The 17,673-nt window shown below is 38.1% G+C and overlaps 4 protein-coding genes across 4 annotated transcripts; 2 read left to right on the forward strand and 2 right to left on the reverse strand.

Moving 5' to 3' along the window:
* LOC132176065 (protein root UVB sensitive 1, chloroplastic-like) lies at positions 1 to 1,936 on the reverse strand (the record flags this gene model as incomplete). Its single annotated transcript, XM_059588180.1, is given in 2 exon segments — positions 1 to 928; positions 1,665 to 1,936. A coding segment is annotated over 1 exon segment (575 nt), but the record flags the coding sequence as incomplete, so codon positions are not given.
* Positions 1,937 to 8,714: 6,778 nt separating this feature from the next.
* LOC132174496 (uncharacterized) lies at positions 8,715 to 9,843 on the forward strand. The gene is made up of 2 exons (XM_059586145.1): positions 8,715 to 8,955; positions 9,044 to 9,843. Exons 1-2 carry the CDS (start codon positions 8,715 to 8,717, stop codon positions 9,841 to 9,843), a joined length of 1,041 nt encoding a protein of 346 aa, XP_059442128.1.
* Positions 9,844 to 12,677: 2,834 nt separating this feature from the next.
* Positions 12,678 to 14,507, forward strand: LOC132173394 (uncharacterized). The gene is made up of 2 exons (XM_059584891.1): positions 12,678 to 12,909; positions 13,717 to 14,507. The coding sequence occupies exons 1-2, from the start codon at positions 12,678 to 12,680 to the stop codon at positions 14,505 to 14,507; spliced, it is 1,023 nt and encodes a 340-aa protein (XP_059440874.1).
* Positions 14,508 to 16,075: 1,568 nt separating this feature from the next.
* LOC132176136 (exocyst complex component SEC3-like) lies at positions 16,076 to 17,673 on the reverse strand. Its single transcript, XM_059588266.1, has 2 exons — positions 17,624 to 17,673; positions 16,076 to 16,788 (listed from the first exon to the last, which is right to left on the reverse strand). Exon 2 carries the CDS (start codon positions 16,751 to 16,753, stop codon positions 16,280 to 16,282), a length of 474 nt encoding a protein of 157 aa, XP_059444249.1. The 5' UTR covers positions 16,754 to 16,788; positions 17,624 to 17,673; the 3' UTR covers positions 16,076 to 16,279.

Below are 17,673 nucleotides of genomic sequence, written 5' to 3' on the forward strand. Positions count from 1 at the left end.
TTAAAACAATCAGCAATAAGCTTGGTCCACTTGCCTCCCCTCACTTCCCAAACAGACAATGACTCCAATGACTCTGATTCTCCCAGAGATGTAGAAGCACTACTAGTAGTAGTAGTAGTTCTTGCAAGAGCAGATTTGGCCAATTGCAAGTGGCAGAAGCAGAATAACATGGAGGAACAAAATAACAAGAATACAAGAAAGGGGTTATGAGGACCAGAAGAATCATCATTCCACCACCAAGAACCTTCAGAATCGAAAGGGTTATCCCAACCACCATTGTTGTTGTTGTTGTCGCCACCACTGCTGCCACCAACCAGCGGCAGAGGAAGGAACAGAGGATGAAAAGGTAAAGGGTCTCCTCTGATTTTTTCCAAATTATGAATTTGTTGGTTTTTACAAGGCAGCCCATGAACACGAGCCATGGTGGTAGTGCTGGCAAGGAATGGGAATAGGGATGGCCTGCGACTAAGTGGCAATAGACATGTAAAGACAAATGGCCATTTCTCTGGTGGAGTGATTGTAGGAGGAGACACCAAACTTCCCGAAAGGCATGAGGCCCTAAAAACGCAGCCCATCTCTCTCTATATCGTCCTAAGTAGGAATAATGACTTCGTCAAATTATATTTGAAACTAATATATGAATATTTTGCAGACTCCTCTCTAAAACGCTCTCTCTCTCTTCTCGTCGAACTAGGTTTGTCGAGAATTTTCACCCTAGCGGTGGCGCATGTTGGCGCCACTCGCTAGGGACTGGTGAGCTTTTTTTATGGAGTGCCACTTTTACATTGAAGCTAAACCTTTCTGCCTTTCAGCGAAGGATGGGTATCCTGATTTTCGTCTGGAGGAAAAAAGGAAAGGATTCGTAGGGGCTATTTGTATGAGTCATCCAGCATCATCTTGGTTGGTGGATTCGTTGGAGGCGGCTTGTCTGCAGTGGAGGATCCAGGAATTCATTCATGCAGGAGCGTGAATATAATAATAAAATATAATGATAAATTTTATTTTGTTGTTCTCTTTATATTTTTTATAAGTTTTATTATATATTATATTTATATATTATAATATTATAATATTATAATGAACTGGTACTTTTTATTTTTTTTCTTCTTTTTCTAATCACTGGTACTTAAATACAATGAGGAATTGAATGTAATTAACCCATCCAATTAGCAATCCTAGTGTTCACATACCAAGGACCCTAATTTAATTCATACTATACATATTGGGGTTTAGGGTTTATGTCCATACTATGAACAATACTGAAATTGAAGCTTTCAACCCATTAATGTAACAACCCAGAGCTTAAATCATGCATAAAAATCCACTACACACAAAAGCCCTAAGTTAATTTTAGGAATTTAGCTTCTTACTAAAATTCTCCCAAAAATCGGACCTAATCAAAAATTCCCCAAATCAATATGATTTCAAACTTGAAATTCAATGGGTAGAACAAAAACTCAAAGAGAAACTAGAGATTTCAACAATATAAAGATAAGAAATTTATGAAATGTGTTAAACTAGGAACAAATAAAAACAAAAAACTGCAAGAAGAAAGCCTCTGTTGCTATCCGAAATCAGCAAGATAATCAGCATAATCAGCAAGATAACCAGGATTCTATTCCCCAAAACAAGAGAAAAACCAGATAATAAGGGCGAAAAATTACCGGTGGTGGCGTTTGGCCGGATTTTCGAGCTGGTGACTTGCCGGTTTTTGGATGGTGGGTGTCGCCGGTCGTTGTGACGGCGGGGTAGAGGTCGGCCGGATTTCGGCAGGTGACGTGACCGGTTTTGGATGGTCGGCTTAACCGTGGTGGCGGTGGCGTTCGGTGGCGGCAGTGCTTGGAGGTTGGCGGCGGCTGAAGATGAGGGGAGGGAGGGAGCAACGTGGGAGAGGAGGAGAGGGAAACGTTTTGGGGATTTGGGGGAAAAAATGAAAAATTTGAAATCGTAACCTTTTTTTATTTTTTTATTTTTTTATTTTTTTTATTTTTTAGACCTTCACGCTATGACAATGGTTTTTTACTGGGCCAAAAAAAAAATTTAAGAATAGGCTGGGCTACATTTTAGAGAGGCTGGGCTTTTAAAAAAAAAATTGGTTGGGCTAAATTTTCAAAAAATAAATTGAAATTTTTTTTTTTGAAAAAACTTATGCATGGCGCCAGCCCCTGCATGGCTATACTGATATCCACCCTTGCGTGTTTGTCTCCGGCGAAGGAAGAGTTCACCAAGGCTTACCGGGAGGACGGGAAGGCACTGATGGTTCACGGAGGGGGTGGGAAGGTTCTTGCATGTGGGCATCTATGTTGAAGGTGGACGCAAAGGTGTCATATGGATCCCAGAAGGCCGAAATGAGCGAGGATGGCAGCGGTTTGCAAGTGAGTTGCGTCCGTTGATTGCAACAAAAGAGAAAGGGTTAGATTCTGAGGCTCCTATGGCACCCTATTCGGTGGGTTTGTTTACTAGGAGGTCGTTTGCGAATGTGATACGTGCGGCGTCAAGCGTAGAGGTGAGGACAACTCCGAAGCTCCTGTCCTCTTGCCTCCTCGATGTACTACCTTATTCGGATGGCTTTGGGAAGGGTAACGGTGGTGTTGAGACGCGTATAGCGGTGGACTGCTATGAGTTGGAGATGCCAGTGTCGATAATCCCATAGAGATTGCCGAAGAGGAAGAAGACTAGTGACTCATTGGCGGCCGCTACAGCGAGGTTGAGAAGGAAGAAGATGAAGGGCTTTTTTGTCCCATAGAGATTGCCGAGTTGGAGATGCCAGTGTCGATAATCCCACAGAGATTGCCGAAGAGGAAGAAGACTGGTGACTCATTAGCGGCCGCTACAGCGAGGTTGAGAAGGAAGAAGATGAAGGGCTTTTTTGTCAATTGGTGGGTAAAGAAGTATCTAGGGTTTTCTTATGTGCAATGGGTCCAAATCCTTGATGGGTTGCGTGCAAGCCTGCTGGAAGGTAAGCAGGTGAAGCCCACTGGAAATTGGCATAACGTCAATGGTATGGAGGCCATGGGTGTGGATCTGGATCTGGATCCGAGTTTGGATATGGATCCTGTTTCGGGTATGAATCCGGTTTTGGGTATGGATCCGGTTTCAGGCATGGATCCGGTATTGAGTATGGATCCGGGTTTAGATATGGATCTGGAACCAAATTTGATTGGATTTGGTCTCGCAGGTGTCATCCCCAACAAGCGTGGAGTGTCCTTCGTTTTTAGATGTGCAGGAGGTCTCCAGTGGGTCCTCCGACGTGCCTGAGACTCCGACTACAGAGCCGATGCTAGCTGTGTCGGTCCCTACTCTCGCTAGTGATGTCCCCAAAGCCCTTACAGCGGTGCTAACGCAAGCGATGGTTTGTTCGGCAAGTTCCCCGAGCTTGGTGACTATGGATTTTGGTCGGAAATCTTCTTCGGTGACTCTTGTGGCAGTTTCTGTTTCTTCGGCGAGGCTTTGGCACAGAATGAGGGTGAGGCTACTATTCCTCCAGTGGTGGATACTGTTCCTATGAAACAATTCTCTTTTCCTCCGGCGATTTCTGCGGCAGTTTCTGTTTCTCCGGCGAGGCTTTTACGCTGAAACAATTCTCTTTTCCTCCAATATTAGAGGATGCTCCTATAATTCCTGCACCTGCCAAAGTTTTGATAGATAAACAATCCTCTGTTTCCAAGTTTACTCTAGGGTATTCGCGGAGAGCAAAGGAAAAAGAAGCTAAACAACTGCATAAGAAAAAGGTGCTACTGGGGTGAAGGGCGAGACGAAGTTCGCAATGAAATCTTGTGGAGGGAATGAGGAAAGTCTTTTGATTGCCATCGAAGAGGAGGGAGCTCAAGACTTTTATGCTCCAAAGGTCAAGGGAAAGAGGGAGCTCAAGAATTTGGAATGCTTCGTTAACTTTGAGGCTAAGGGCGGTGGCTTGAGTAGGGTTAGCGATATGGGGTGATTCTGTGGGGTTGTTGGGTTATGTGGGTTAGCCTTTGTGTAGGGTGTTTCTTGTGGGTGTTTGTTGGGTGGTTCTTTGTGGGTCTCTTGTAGGTGCTCCTTGGGAGCTTAGGGCTTTTATGGGTATCTCTAGGCGCTCTCTTTATATGCTTCTTGTGTATTAAGGTTGGGCCACCTTGGCATTTTGATATATACAACAATTACTATTAAAAAAAAATGAATATTTTGCAAAGTTATGGCAACCATTGATGCAGTTCAAGTTGAAGGCACCGTAAGCACAAGAAATTCTATAACGTATGAGGGTTGGGGAATTGCAAAAGGCATACTGGACAGTGGACAATGTTAAAAAAACACCACTATAAGTAACATTGAATGGTATAAAATAGGGAAAACTTCACTTTGACCCCTTGAATTTTCATTCGATTTTACAAACCCCCAATGAAATTTCAAATCTCTCATTTTAGACTCCTGAACTTTCAATTACTCTCAATGTAGACCCCTCTGTCAGATTTTAAACGTTACATGACGTTTATACTCTTGACTTTTGCATAAAATTTCAACTTCCAAAACGTTGTTTTATTTTTTAAAAAAATGAAAATCAAGGACATTTTGGTCTTTTTTTTTTTTTTTTTGTATTTTTTAATGGCTAAAATTAACCGAAAGGGTTCCAATTTAGAGTAATTGAAAATTTAGGGGTCCAAAATGAAAGATTTGAAAGTTCAGGGAGAGTTGTAAAATCGGGTGAAAGTTTAGAGGGTCAAAGTGAAGTTTCTCCTATAAAATAATTAATCATTATAGTTTTGTATGGCATGAAGATTATGAGCGATTTTTTTCCTCACTATGAAAATAGCACGCCAAAGTACTAACAAGAAAAACAATGTAGTAAGTCAACCTTAGGGGTCATACGATTTTAAAAAGCTACCATTTTTATGGGAATCACTGATTTTTACATTACAAATAGCAATGATAGTTGTTGAAAGAGCATACCCAACTGGGAAAATTGGCGCAACAAATTTATCTCGCAGTGGGTTTTGCCAGTCGGATTAGAGTAGATAACTAGTACACGCATTTCATGCTAATTTTGTTCTCAGCTAAACAATATTTAACTGAAGAAAGAAACAAAGAGAATTCATAAAACTCAAACGTTATTAACTGGTGTACATAATCAATCAATTGGAATAATTAATTACTCTAACAATGTTTTTGCTAAGAGTAGAAACAAGTGGAGGAGCAACCACCCAAAAAAAGTAGATTCATTTGCCACACAAAAGAAAGCGGACCAAATAGTAGAGCCAACCCAAATTAAATATTTTTACCTTCTAGCTGAGGATAAGGAAGATGAGTTGCCGAAGTAGTCCACCACCGACAACCCTAGACTCCCGGAGGCCAACCCCCGACTCCCAGAGGGCTGGGGCTATTTGGCTGCTCTTCGTTCCACCGCCAATCCCTTTTACTTTCAAATGATGTACTCAAACACAATGTACAATTTTCTTCTTTTTGGAGGTATAAAACGACGGTCGTATTACGCAGTCAAATCAAAACGTTTCGTTGAACGTCCTAAGAAGTATGCCTTGTCATATAGGTCTTTAGACCTACCGGTATCGATATGTGGGGGGTGAAAATGATGTTCTCTATTTTAAAGAAAATTGAGAAGAACTGGATAGGCAAAACAAGTGGGTAAAATAGTCTTAAAATTGAAAAGACCATTTTACCCTCTTATATTGTACTAACTGATTCCTCTTAAAAACCAAAAACAAAGTGGACACTTGCCAAGGCCACGCCTTGGGTTTGGACTAACACATGACCAATTGTGGATGGGTCTAGTGAGTGGTGACCCATGGTTAGTCGTTGGTCTGGTTTTTTTCTGTTGTTTTTAGTTTGTATTTTTATAAATTTTCAAGTTCGACAACGTCAACTCCGGATAGACAACCCCACGACCCGCTATAGTACCCAAAACCAGCCCCTCATCTGTATCTTCAACAATGTTGTGTGGAGAACCCACCCACAATAAATATGGATCCGAAGAAAGACACAGATGGGATTCAGGACCGAATATGGACCCGAACCCAGGTCTGGGCCGATTTCCGGATCCGAAACATGACCCATGCCAGGATCGGAAATAGGATCCAAAACCGGATCCACAACACTATCCAAACCCGGCTCCCCCAAAATATCAACACTGTGCCGCTTTACCATCGGCTTTGGGCTTCAATTGCATACCATACAGCAGATCCAGTAAACAGTTCCACACGAAAAAAAACCCTAGGAACTTCTTCACCCAGCAATTGACAAAAAAAACCCTTCATCTTTTTCCTCCTCAACGTTGATACTGCCGCCGCCAGCGAAACACCATTCTTCTTCTTCTTCTTCGGCAAGATCTGCTGGTCCAAGGTCGCCGGCTTCTCCAAATCATAGTAGCCCACCGCTATACACGGCTCATCTCTGCTGCTTCCTTTCACAAGGCCGACCAAGACCTGGAACACGTTGAGAAGGCACAAGGACAAACACTTCACCTCAACACCTAACGCCATTCGTAACACATCCACAAACGTCCGCCTAGAAGAAAACCCCGCCAAAGAGGAGACCTTAGGATCCAACGATACTAAAGGGTACAAGTGAAGTTTCCTCTACCTTTAAAGTTAACCAAAATTTTTTTTTTTTTTAAAAAAAAAAGATATTTTTTTTTAGAAGTAGAAAAAGAAAAAACAAAAAGTGCTGCATCGGGGTGGTGCGACCACCCCCAATACCAATCGATAGTGGCCACAACCAACCCTCATGGCTCATGGGTAATCTCAACCACACTTGATGGCACATAAGGAGTAAACGTGACCACCCCTAATGGTATCAGGGGTAGTCCAACAACCTCAACGAGTGGGGGGCCAATTAGGGGCGGGCAGACCCACTTGGATGGGTGGGAGGTTGAATGTCCCTCCAAAAGTTTCATATTTTCTCTTAAAATATGTTATTTTTATAAATTTGTCCCCCCAAAATAATGTTTTTGTCACCCCTCAAAAATTTTCTTTTAATTTTATTCCCTCTTTCTTTATGAAGAACAGAAAATACCCTTCAATTTTTTTTTTTTCTAATGCAGTTTTGTTTTTTATTTATTTATTTTTGTGGCGGGAATTGTCACTTTCAGCTCTAGACATGCACCTCTTTATAGACTGCAATTGACTGATTGGAAATACAACATTTTACCCCTTTTTTTTTTCTTTTTTTTTTTCTTTCTATACCACTGACGTGCTATTACATGAGTATACTTTTGTAATACAACCAAGACAATGAAATCTTCAATATAATTGTGTTAAGGAACAAATCCTTGGCTGATGTGTCTACTTCTAAATTAATCCCAAAAATATTTGAGAGGTCCAAGATCTTTTGTAGCGGCCCAATAATTATGCCTAATATAATCATATGGAGAGCTACTAATCTACTTTCTCAAACTTAATTACAACCACACTTCTAGTAAAACACTGGAACACAAAGCAAACGGAGCTTAAAAAAAATTAAAACTCTCACCACTCTCTTCCTTCTCTCATTTGCAATTTTTTTTTCTCCTTAGCTTGAATCTACACGCCTCTCTGATTCACCATTCTAAAGCACTCATTAACCTTCTAGAAAATTTAAAAATGCCCCCAAAATATATGTTTTTATGAGATAACTCTTCTAAATTTAATTGTTTTTTTCTTCATCCCCCTTATCTAAAAGTTTAGTTCCACCGCGGTACCCCTACATGGCACCAATGGCTTATATATATATATATATATATTACATTGGCCAACTTTCTTGCGAGCTAGAGGATTGATTTTACTTGCTTTATGGGGCAAATTAATTACCTCAAACCCTCCCCTCTCCCGCTTTCATTAGAAAATAATAATAATAATAATAATAATTACCTCAAACCCTACGTGCGATGAACCCAGCTTTATCAACAAGCCTTGTTCCACGTCCAAGACCAACATTTTCCCACAACTCTCCCACATTCTGCTTCTTTTGCAGTACATTCATTCATGCACTGACGACACTACGCAATCTCGAGCAAGAACATCCTTTTTAGTTTACGAAAAACTCAAGTTAAAAAAGAATTTAAAAAAAACACACACACACACACAAAATTTTCGGGTGTTTATAGAAAGTACTGTCACAAGATTACATCTTAATTAAGAATTGTACGTATTCCATAATCTACTAAAAAAGATAGCCAAATCTCAAATATTTGATTACTGAGAAACAATTATAATAAATATTCTATATATTCTCACAAACCCGTGAAGCACATTATTATTCCCATTGACTTGTATTCATTTATATTATATTAATGCAAGCAAAGTAATTAGTGGGTTTCCATATATGCAGAAATGCCATTGCCATCGGTGTATGTGCCGGTGTTTGCGTGCGTGCGTGCGTGCGCGCACGTATGGCATGCTTTTCAGCTCTCTAGCTAAAAGTCTAAACAAAAATGTCATACGCGCTTAAACACCACTGAAAGTCAAACTGCTTGGTCGTGGATCGAGTTTTAGATCAGATTTTGAAGCCCCAAAGCATTAATTAAGCATTGACTCAGATTTTAAATTCCGTACAGCATTTATTTGAAGCATCTGATCACATAGCCCATATTCCCGGCCCCTACAACTTGAGATCAAACAATAGAAATCCCACCTGTTGAAATCTATAAGAAGAGCCAAAGAGAAGAGAGGAGGATCAATCACTAGTGCTACACTACTACAGTACTAGACTGCTAGCTAGCAATCCTTGCATTGAAGATCAGCAGAGTGATGGAGATGAGGTGGAATGGGTTATTCGTGATCATTGTGCTACTCTTTGTATCTAGTGCTGCACATGCCAAAACAGAAAAAATCAAAGTAGAAACAAAGAACTGTCCCACTCGAAGGAGCCCATGCTTTTACAAGAAGATGAAGTGCCCAGCTGAATGCCCAACATCATATCCAAAAGACCCCAAAGCTAAAGTTTGCTACATCAACTGTTATTCACCCATATGCAAAGCAGAGTGCAAAAGTACGTAATTAATAATATCATCATCATATCATTTTTCACTTCAATTAATTCATATTTATTTAAATTAATCATCACAAATTTTATATAGAACGCAAACCAAACTGCAATGCTCCCGGAGCAGGATGCCAAGATCCCCGCTTCATTGGCGGAGACGGCGTCGTTTTCTACTTCCACGGCAAGAGCAACGAGCATTTCACCCTAGTTTCCGATCTCAACCTCCAAATCAACGCCCGCTTCATTGGCCTCCGCCCGGCCGGCCGAACCAGAGACTACACATGGATTCAAGCCCTCGGCGTTCTCTTTGACTCCAACACTTTCTCCCTCGAGGCCACCACGGCGGCGACATGGGATGACGAAGTTGACCATTTGAAATTCTCTTACAATGGGAATGAGTTTACCGTACCACAAGGCCATCTCTCTGTATGGAGAAGCCCTGAAAATGACGTCAGAGTGGAGAGAACATCAGAAAAGAATAGCGTCACTGTCATTTTCCCGGAGGTGGCGGAGATATTAGTCAATGTCGTGCCTGTAACAAAGGAAGATGACAGAATCCACAACTACCAGATTCCTTCAGACGACTGCTTTGCTCACTTGGAGGTTCAGTTCAGATTCTACGGCCTGTCCTCCAAAGTTGAAGGAGTGCTTGGGCGGACTTACAAGCCGGATTTCGAGAATCCGGCGAAGCCAGGGGTGGCAATGCCGGTCGTCGGAGGTGAGGACAAGTACAGAACCACATCACTTCTCTCATCGGATTGCAAATCTTGTGTTTTCTCTCCGGCTGAAGTTTCGGACCAGGAGGAGTCGGAGGACTCGTCGGTGATGCAGCATGGCATGCTAGACTGCACCGGTGGAGCTACCGATGGAAATGGAATCGTTTGCAGGAAATGAGTCTCAAAATTTGGCGCATCTTTAAACAATAAAATTAAGGTTTATGTTTCTTCAATTGCATGAGTGGCGAGGTTTTTAGCTCTCTCAATTTAGTAGATTGTTTTACAACTATTGTGATAGTAAAAATCATCTAAGTTGCATTACAGTCTATTAAATAGCATTATTCTTTTCGATTTATTTTGACGCATTATTTTGAATTTATGGTCACACGTTATGAGTGTGTGTGACCTTTTTCTTTTGTTTGCTTCCTTCCATGTAAAAGTATGCAGTCTTCAAAGTAATTTGAATGCATTTTCTTTCAGAATAAAATTACTTCAAAAAGAATGAAAATTCATGTGTGCTTATTAAGAAGCTACATAGAGATAAAGAAATGCTAGATGTCTTGATGTTCTTATGATGTTACGTGCATGGATATTATTTTCTAGAAAAACAAAAGAAAAAAAAAACTTATTTCATTAGTCCCTCAGCTCATATTTTTTTTTTAGAAAACAATATTCACGTAGGATCAGGAGAACACTAGGAGGAAATGTATCATTTCTCTTAGAGATAACATATATATTAAAGTCAAAATAGCAGCGAGAAAAGGCATATATAAGAAGCTTTAGAGCGAGATCTGATCAATGGATCTAGTCTTGAAGACGGAAAATTATCATAACCTTGATATTAATTCAACCTTGCCAGCATGCAAGGAGACAATTTTCTTTTAACCAATCTTAAACATAGGAATTCAAGAACTTATATGTTTCCTAAATAGGCTAAATTCACTTAAGTGTATAGTTTTATTACGTCCTAACTAGTAAACAAATGTATCTTGGTTGGTGCATGTACAGAATCCAAACCTGCGAGGATTCGGACAGTAGCTGATCATGCGAAGAATAAAAAAAAAAAGGGAAAGAAATAGAAATTAAACCCCCTTCCAACGCCCCTCCTTTTCTTTTTGTTCTTTTTCTTTTTTCTTTTTTTTCATCCATGGTAGAAAGAGAAGAGACGATTGAAGAATAATATAAAGAGAAATTATTGGTGTTAATAATTTGCCCATATTTTGTATTGACTTACCCAACGCATACTTACAAGTTTTGCTAGCTAGTTACATATATGAACTTATTTTAAAATATTGAGAAGCATATATATATATACATCATTGATCAACGAGATATAGAATTCATCAATCAGTGTACATCTGTCCAATTAAGTTGTCAAACGCAAACTAATCAAATTAAAGTACTAGAATGTCTTATAACTTATATATATGTGTTGCCTTACTCGGCCGGCAAGCCCAAGAACAACACTACAGACACGAAATTATAACCTTAAACATCTCAGATTGCGAATATTCCAGCAACCAAAGGAATTGAAGCCTTTAATTTCTACCATTGAAAGTCGTCCTGCGAGTTGCAGAGTTCTTATATCAGAAAAGAAGCCGCCCACAAAGCATTGACCAAGATGTAAATTCCCGCAAAGCATTTAAATATGCAACTTGGCCCATGTTCCCCACTCCAACTTGAGCTAAAAAATTAAAAAAAAAAAAAAAAAAAGAGATTTCTTGGAGGAGAAGATACGTGTTGCCCTAAAAACAAATAGATATCAGAATACTTCAAGCCGCATCGCAAGGTTGGTTTCCTTTAGATGATATTAATTTGTCCCCATTAAATCTGTGTAATTGGTGTGTAATATTAGTTCAGCAAATTCATTTTCTAGATATAATGAAGTCTTTATCTTTGTTCATTTTGCTTCTGTAACCGACTTATGCAGCCTCTTAAGAGGACCGAGTAACTTGTTTGACTTATTTCCTATCTTTTATAATTATTTTTGCATTGTTTTAATTTGTTTTGGGTCTATTGTTTGGGAGCCCACATCTTTTTCGTTTTTAGGATCCTTCATTTCTTCCTTTCAGATCAGGAATAGAAATAATCATTTTCTGTAACTATTTCCTTTTTTATTTTTTTATTTTTTTTAAAAAAAAATTACACAGATTACGATATAAATCAGGGCTTTTGTGCCCTCTAATAGAAAATAGGCACATCAATATAAAATACCAAAACTAATTAACAGTACTCGTGAGTCCTAAATTTCTTGCTTTTTCTTTGTCTAATTTCTCTCTTTAGAAATGTGAAAGTCGGTCGGCGGTGCTGGAGCATCAGGGCCAATGGCATTCAGCGGAGGAACGGGGGTTATTGCTCGGCGGAGGAGGGGGGAGGCGGTGGCGTTTGATTCTCTTGAACGGGGGAATAGAGGATTTTGTCGGTGGGTCGAATTGTTGAAGAGATTAGTTTAAGATTTGGTATTTTCGTGTACTGTACGTTTTGAAGGGGTGCTAAAACAGCATCATTCTTGTCAATTATGAATTAACGGACACCATTAATAATGTCATCTAATTCTGACCGTTAAATTGTACCATTAATAACTAATCTTAATCATTAGATTGCACTTGATTTACTCTTACGATCTATATTATTTGATCGTCAGATCATACAATCACAGCCGTTCAAAAACTCAACGAGTCTACTCTTGTTCCTCCTTTCTCCCATACTTCATGCTAATCGTACAAGTGCACGTGGTATCGCTTCAAATCAATCTCGAGGAGTGAATTTGCATTAACAAATGTTTCCCTTTTCTTTCATTTAATACATCTCACAACTTTCGGTAAAAACTAACAAAGCCCAAAATATATAATTTATTATTGATTTTAATAATCTTAATTTATAACAATACTTAATATTATTAAGATAATTCCAACAACATCCCACTTGTTAAATTCTATAAGAAGAGAGGATGATGAGTTGTACAACACCATCAATCCCTACATTGTTCTGGCATTGAAGAAGATGAGAGCTATGGAGATGATGTCAGGCAGGAATGGCTTATTCATCATTCTGCTTCTCTTTGTATCTGCTGCTGTACAAACCTACGGAGAAACAAAGACCTGTCTCAGCAGAAGGAGCCCATGCTTTCTCAAAAAGATGGAGTGCCCAGCTGAATGCCCAACAACAACATCACCAAAAGACCCCAAAGCTAAAGTTTGCTATATCAACTGTGATTCACCCATATGCAAAGCACAGTGCAAGAGTAAGACCATCATCGTATTTCACTACATATTTATCAGGTTAATTATATACTCATTGTCCTTCTTTTAAGTAGTAATTAGCAATTATGGATTGGTGTGTCGGGTTCAGGTCGATCGACCCGTCAACTTGTTAATAGGCAACTCTAACAAGACCTATTTAGTTAAATAGGCTATACTCTTTAATCCTTACAAGCACATGACCTGTTTAATAAATAGCATGTGTTGGGTGGATCCAGATACGATCCAAACACTAAAAAAAAGTTTTACCCTCAATCCCTCATATTTTGAAACCAAATAAAATATAAAATTATTACTCACAATTTTTCCTTTCTTTGAAATCAAATAAAAGATAAAAGGAAAAATTTCACTTTATATCTCTAAATTTTCTCGCGTTTTGAGAACACCATCACAAAATTTAAAAACTCTCAATTTACACCTCTAAACTTTCAATTTCAATCAATTGACTCCATCCGTTAGTTTTAACCGTTAACTTCTACCGAAAATGCCTAAAAAGACCAAATAATTACCTTTTGATTTTTTTTTAATTTTTAATTTGAAATGAAAGGTAAATTAAATTTGAAATTTTATAAAAAAAGTTAGGGTATAAACATTGTTATTTTACTTTTTTTAACGTTTAAAATCTGACAGAGATGGTAAATTGATTAAAATTAAAAATTCATAGTTTAAATTGTAAATTGAGAGTTTTTAAAATTTAGGGAGTGTTCTCAAAACGCACAATAGTTGATGGTCTAAAGTGAAGTTTTCCCGGATAAAATTATTACTCAATTTTTCTTTTATGATTAACATAGGACGCAAACCAAACTGCAATGCCCCCGGAGCAGGATGCTATGATCCCCGCTTCATTGGTGGAGACGGCATCGTTTTCTACTTCCACGGCAAGAGCAACGAGCATTTCACCTTAGTTTCCGATCTCAACCTCCAAATCAACGCCCGCTTCATTGGCCTCCGCCCAGCCGGCCGAACCAGAGACTATACATGGATTCAAGCCCTCGGCGTTCTCTTTGACTCCAACACTTTCTCACTCGAGGCCGCCACGTCGGCGACATGGGACGACGAAGTTGACTATTTGAAATTCTCTTACAATGGGAATGAGATAACCATACCACAAGGCCATCTCTCCGTATGGAGAAGCCCTGAAAACGATGTCAGAGTGGAGAGAACATCGGACAAGAACAGTGTCATCGTCATTCTCCCGGAGGTGGCAGAGATATCAGTCAATGTTGTGCCGGTGACAAAGGAAGACGACAGAATCCACAACTACAAGATTCCTTCAGATGATTGTTTTACTCACTTGGAGGTTCAGTTCAGATTCTACGGCCTATCCTCCAAAGTTGAAGGAGTGCTTGGGAGGTCTTACCAGCCGGATTTCCAGAATCCGGCAAAGCCAGGGGTGGCAATGCCGGTCGTCGGAGGTGAGGATAGGTACAGAACCACATCACTTCTCTCATCGGATTGCAGATCTTGTGTTTTCTCTCCGGCCGGAATTTCGAACCAAAAGGACTCATTGGTGATGGAATATAGCATGCTAGATTGCACCGGTGGAGCCACAAGTGGAAATGGAATAGTTTGCAGGAAGTAAGTGTGAAATTTGGTTACATATTCGAATAAGAGTAATGCTCTAAGACTATAGTTTTTTTATTTTACAATTATTTCACCAACCGATAGTTTCAACCAATTTCAAGAGTTTTATTTTATTTTATTTTTTTAACCATGACTAATTCAAAGATTAGTTATGACACTTAATATCTCAGGACTTTCTAGCATTACTCTTTTAAACAATATGTTTATTTTCTTCAATGAGTAGTGTTAAAAATCACACATCTATTTTATTGTGCTGAAATGCATGAAAGGTCTATAAACAAGTTTAAATTCTTATTATTTGTTGTGAGCTTGATATATTATTAGGAATAATTAAACTATCTATCAAAAAAAAAAAAAAAATTAAACTATTTTTTTTTAAATAAATTATTTTATTATTGTACAAACTACGGATAGATCCAACATCAAATTATTCCCGTTTTTTTTTTTTTTTTTTTTAAGTCCACATTATATATTCGGAATTTATGTTCACATGGCGTGACCCTTAATTTTCTTTCATTTTGCTTCCTTCCACATAAAATTAGAATTTGAATGCATTTTCTTTCCAAAACAAAATTACTTCAAAGAGAATAAAAATCTGGATGTAAAATCATGTATGCTCTAATTAATTAAGATGCTATATTAAATTCAAATAGCAACGAAAAAAAAATAAAAACAGCAGAACCTTTAGAGACCTCGTTCTCCTTTTAGCATTACTCTTTGATCCAAACAGTTAATTAAGATTTGAAAATCTACATCACAGTTTAAGCCATGTACTTGAAGAAGAAAAAAATTCACTATCGACTTTTTCAAACCATCTGGTCTATTTTTGCTATCAACTTTTACTATTCAATTTTAATATATTTGTTATTCTCTCTCCAAAATCTGTATTTTTCTTAACGGTCATATTTTTAAAACTGCCCCTTTCTCACCGGTCAGATTTTAAAATATTTGACTTTTCCTAACACAATATTTTTCAAATGAGCCATGATTCAGAGCACGCGAGTGCTCAGAACGCCAAGACATCAAAATTTTTTTAAAAAATATTTTAATAAAAAAAAAAAAAAGATTTGCCGGCGTGCTATTTATCTTCACCCTTTTCAAATGGTCATATTTTTAAAATTTCGCCTTTTCCTAACAATCATTTTTAAAAAAATATTAGTCTTTTCCAGAGTTCATATGCTTCAAATATAAATAAGATTATTTCCTCTCAAATTTTCATTCACCTCAACCCAAGTTTTTTTTTCAATTCAATTTTTTTTTTTTTTTCTCTTATTTCCTTTTAGAACTCGCTATTTTTATTTTTTTTTCCCGCAAAATGCTTCTTAATGACTCTGATAGTGAGTTAGAGATAATTATTGGCCCTATGGAAGAAGAAATATCAACATCACATTGTTGTGCTACTTACCCAACATCGTAAATGCATTAGACGTAATCATTTGCAAGGCCACAAACTTGTTCTTGACAATCTTGCTAAATCACTAGTTTATCCTCCTAGAGTATTTTCGAATGAGGCTTTTGATAAGGCGTTCCCATTTTTTCTGTATTCATCGTCCAAAGAAAAGATAATGCTAGAAGACTTGGTTTATCTTCCCTTCAAAAGATTACTACAGCATACAGATTAGCTTATAGAGTTCATTCATAGCCATCATCACATTAGAATCCAAAAAACTCATTTTATAGGGGTGAAAATGTAGCAAAATAAACAATGATCGAAGGCCTGAAGAAGCTACTATCAAAATAAAGTAACATGCAAACAACAAAAAATGGTGACTAGTTGCTTGACTCTAGCTTCTCAAGGATATCCATTTGGCGTTGACCCCAATATTTTTGTTGTATTTGCGACATTCCACTTGTATCAATCTTCATTATTCTCTCATCCCGATCCAATCGTTGCAATCGAAGCTTTTCTCTTTCCATATTCATTTTCTCCTCCTCAATACGAAGTATACGTTCATGGTCCAACTGGTCCAAGCGAAACTTTTCCCTTTTCATATTCATTTTTTCCTCCTCAATACGAATTATCTCTTTTCCTTGAACACGCACTTCCTCAAGAATTTCCATTTTCTTCCTCAAGAATACCACAACATCTTCATAGGAACTCTCTTTTCTCTTTCGTTTTGTCTTTTCGGCTTTCTTGTTTGTTGGTTTCTCAAAGTCTACATTGTTATCATGCAAGGCATCGTCCCTCCCAGCTTGATTTATCGAATCTGACGTATGAGGAGTGAGACTAGAAGATGTTGTCATAGATGATCTTCTTTTCTGTTTTCCTTGGGGGCATGCTGCAACCATTTTGGTACTTTTCAGTATAACAAAACAGTAAGTTATGCTTCAGGAGTTACTTCTCTATTGGTCTTTATTAATGATGGTATGTTATTCAAAACAAAGTTATTGCTCAAAATGGTATCGGTGCATTGGGATTGATCCAGTCCTAAGTATTTCATTCTCGCCCATGGTATCCATACTCACAAACTCTCGTGACTGCAACCAGAAATTATAGAGACCATAGCCATCTGCCTAGAAATGTGAATCACAACAAATCGTTTAAAAGTGAACTAACAAATTTACGCCCACATTGCAAAAGGAGTGGCATCATTGCAATCACCAGGAGCATGTCTCCTTGATTTGAAGTAAGAAATACCGTCTCAACATTCCCTTAAAACTCTAATAAGGAACGAGGGAACTTTTACAAGAGCCATTTCAAAAGTTGAGCTACAAATTCTAATGTTCTTGTAAGAACTGAGAATATGGAATTTTAGATGTCACTACTCATGATGCAACACAAACAAGCCTCTATTAGCAATATTCTATTTTTACTGTTTCGGAAAATGAATAAATGTCACTACTCTTATTGCCAAAATTAATCATGACTAAATGATATTTAGAAAAATTCTCAACCTTTGAATAAAATAGAAACTTTTGGCGATTGATCTCAATAAAATGCTACCTGTCTAAATTATAATCCAGAGATTATTAAAAAAATTAAAAAAAAGGAAGTAAATGAATGTATGCCAATAGGATCAAAACCAAAATTGAGTATTGATGAAGCATAACATAAAGTAGTGCTTAAGCAAATGAAAATCCACTTAGTGAAAACCAATCAAAATCTACTCAAACCTCTGTGCAATTCAAAAACCCAGCTTTCTCCGAGAAATATCGTCAAACAG

Source organism: Corylus avellana, chromosome ca3, assembly GCF_901000735.1.
Source record: "Corylus avellana chromosome ca3, CavTom2PMs-1.0".
NCBI lineage: Eukaryota > Viridiplantae > Streptophyta > Magnoliopsida > Fagales > Betulaceae > Corylus > Corylus avellana.

Coding starts and splice junctions, on each gene's coding strand:
- LOC132174496 (XM_059586145.1), top strand. CDS start 8,715: ATGGAGATGAGGTGGAATGGGTTATTCGTGATCATTGTGCTACTCTTT. Junction 8,956..9,043: donor ATGCAAAGCAGAGTGCAAAA/GTACGTAATTAA, acceptor AATTTTATATAG/AACGCAAACCAAACTGCAAT.
- LOC132176136 (XM_059588266.1), bottom strand. CDS start 16,753: ATGACAACATCTTCTAGTCTCACTCCTCATACGTCAGATTCGATAAAT.
- LOC132173394 (XM_059584891.1), top strand. CDS start 12,678: ATGGAGATGATGTCAGGCAGGAATGGCTTATTCATCATTCTGCTTCTC. Junction 12,910..13,716: donor ATGCAAAGCACAGTGCAAGA/GTAAGACCATCA, acceptor TGATTAACATAG/GACGCAAACCAAACTGCAAT.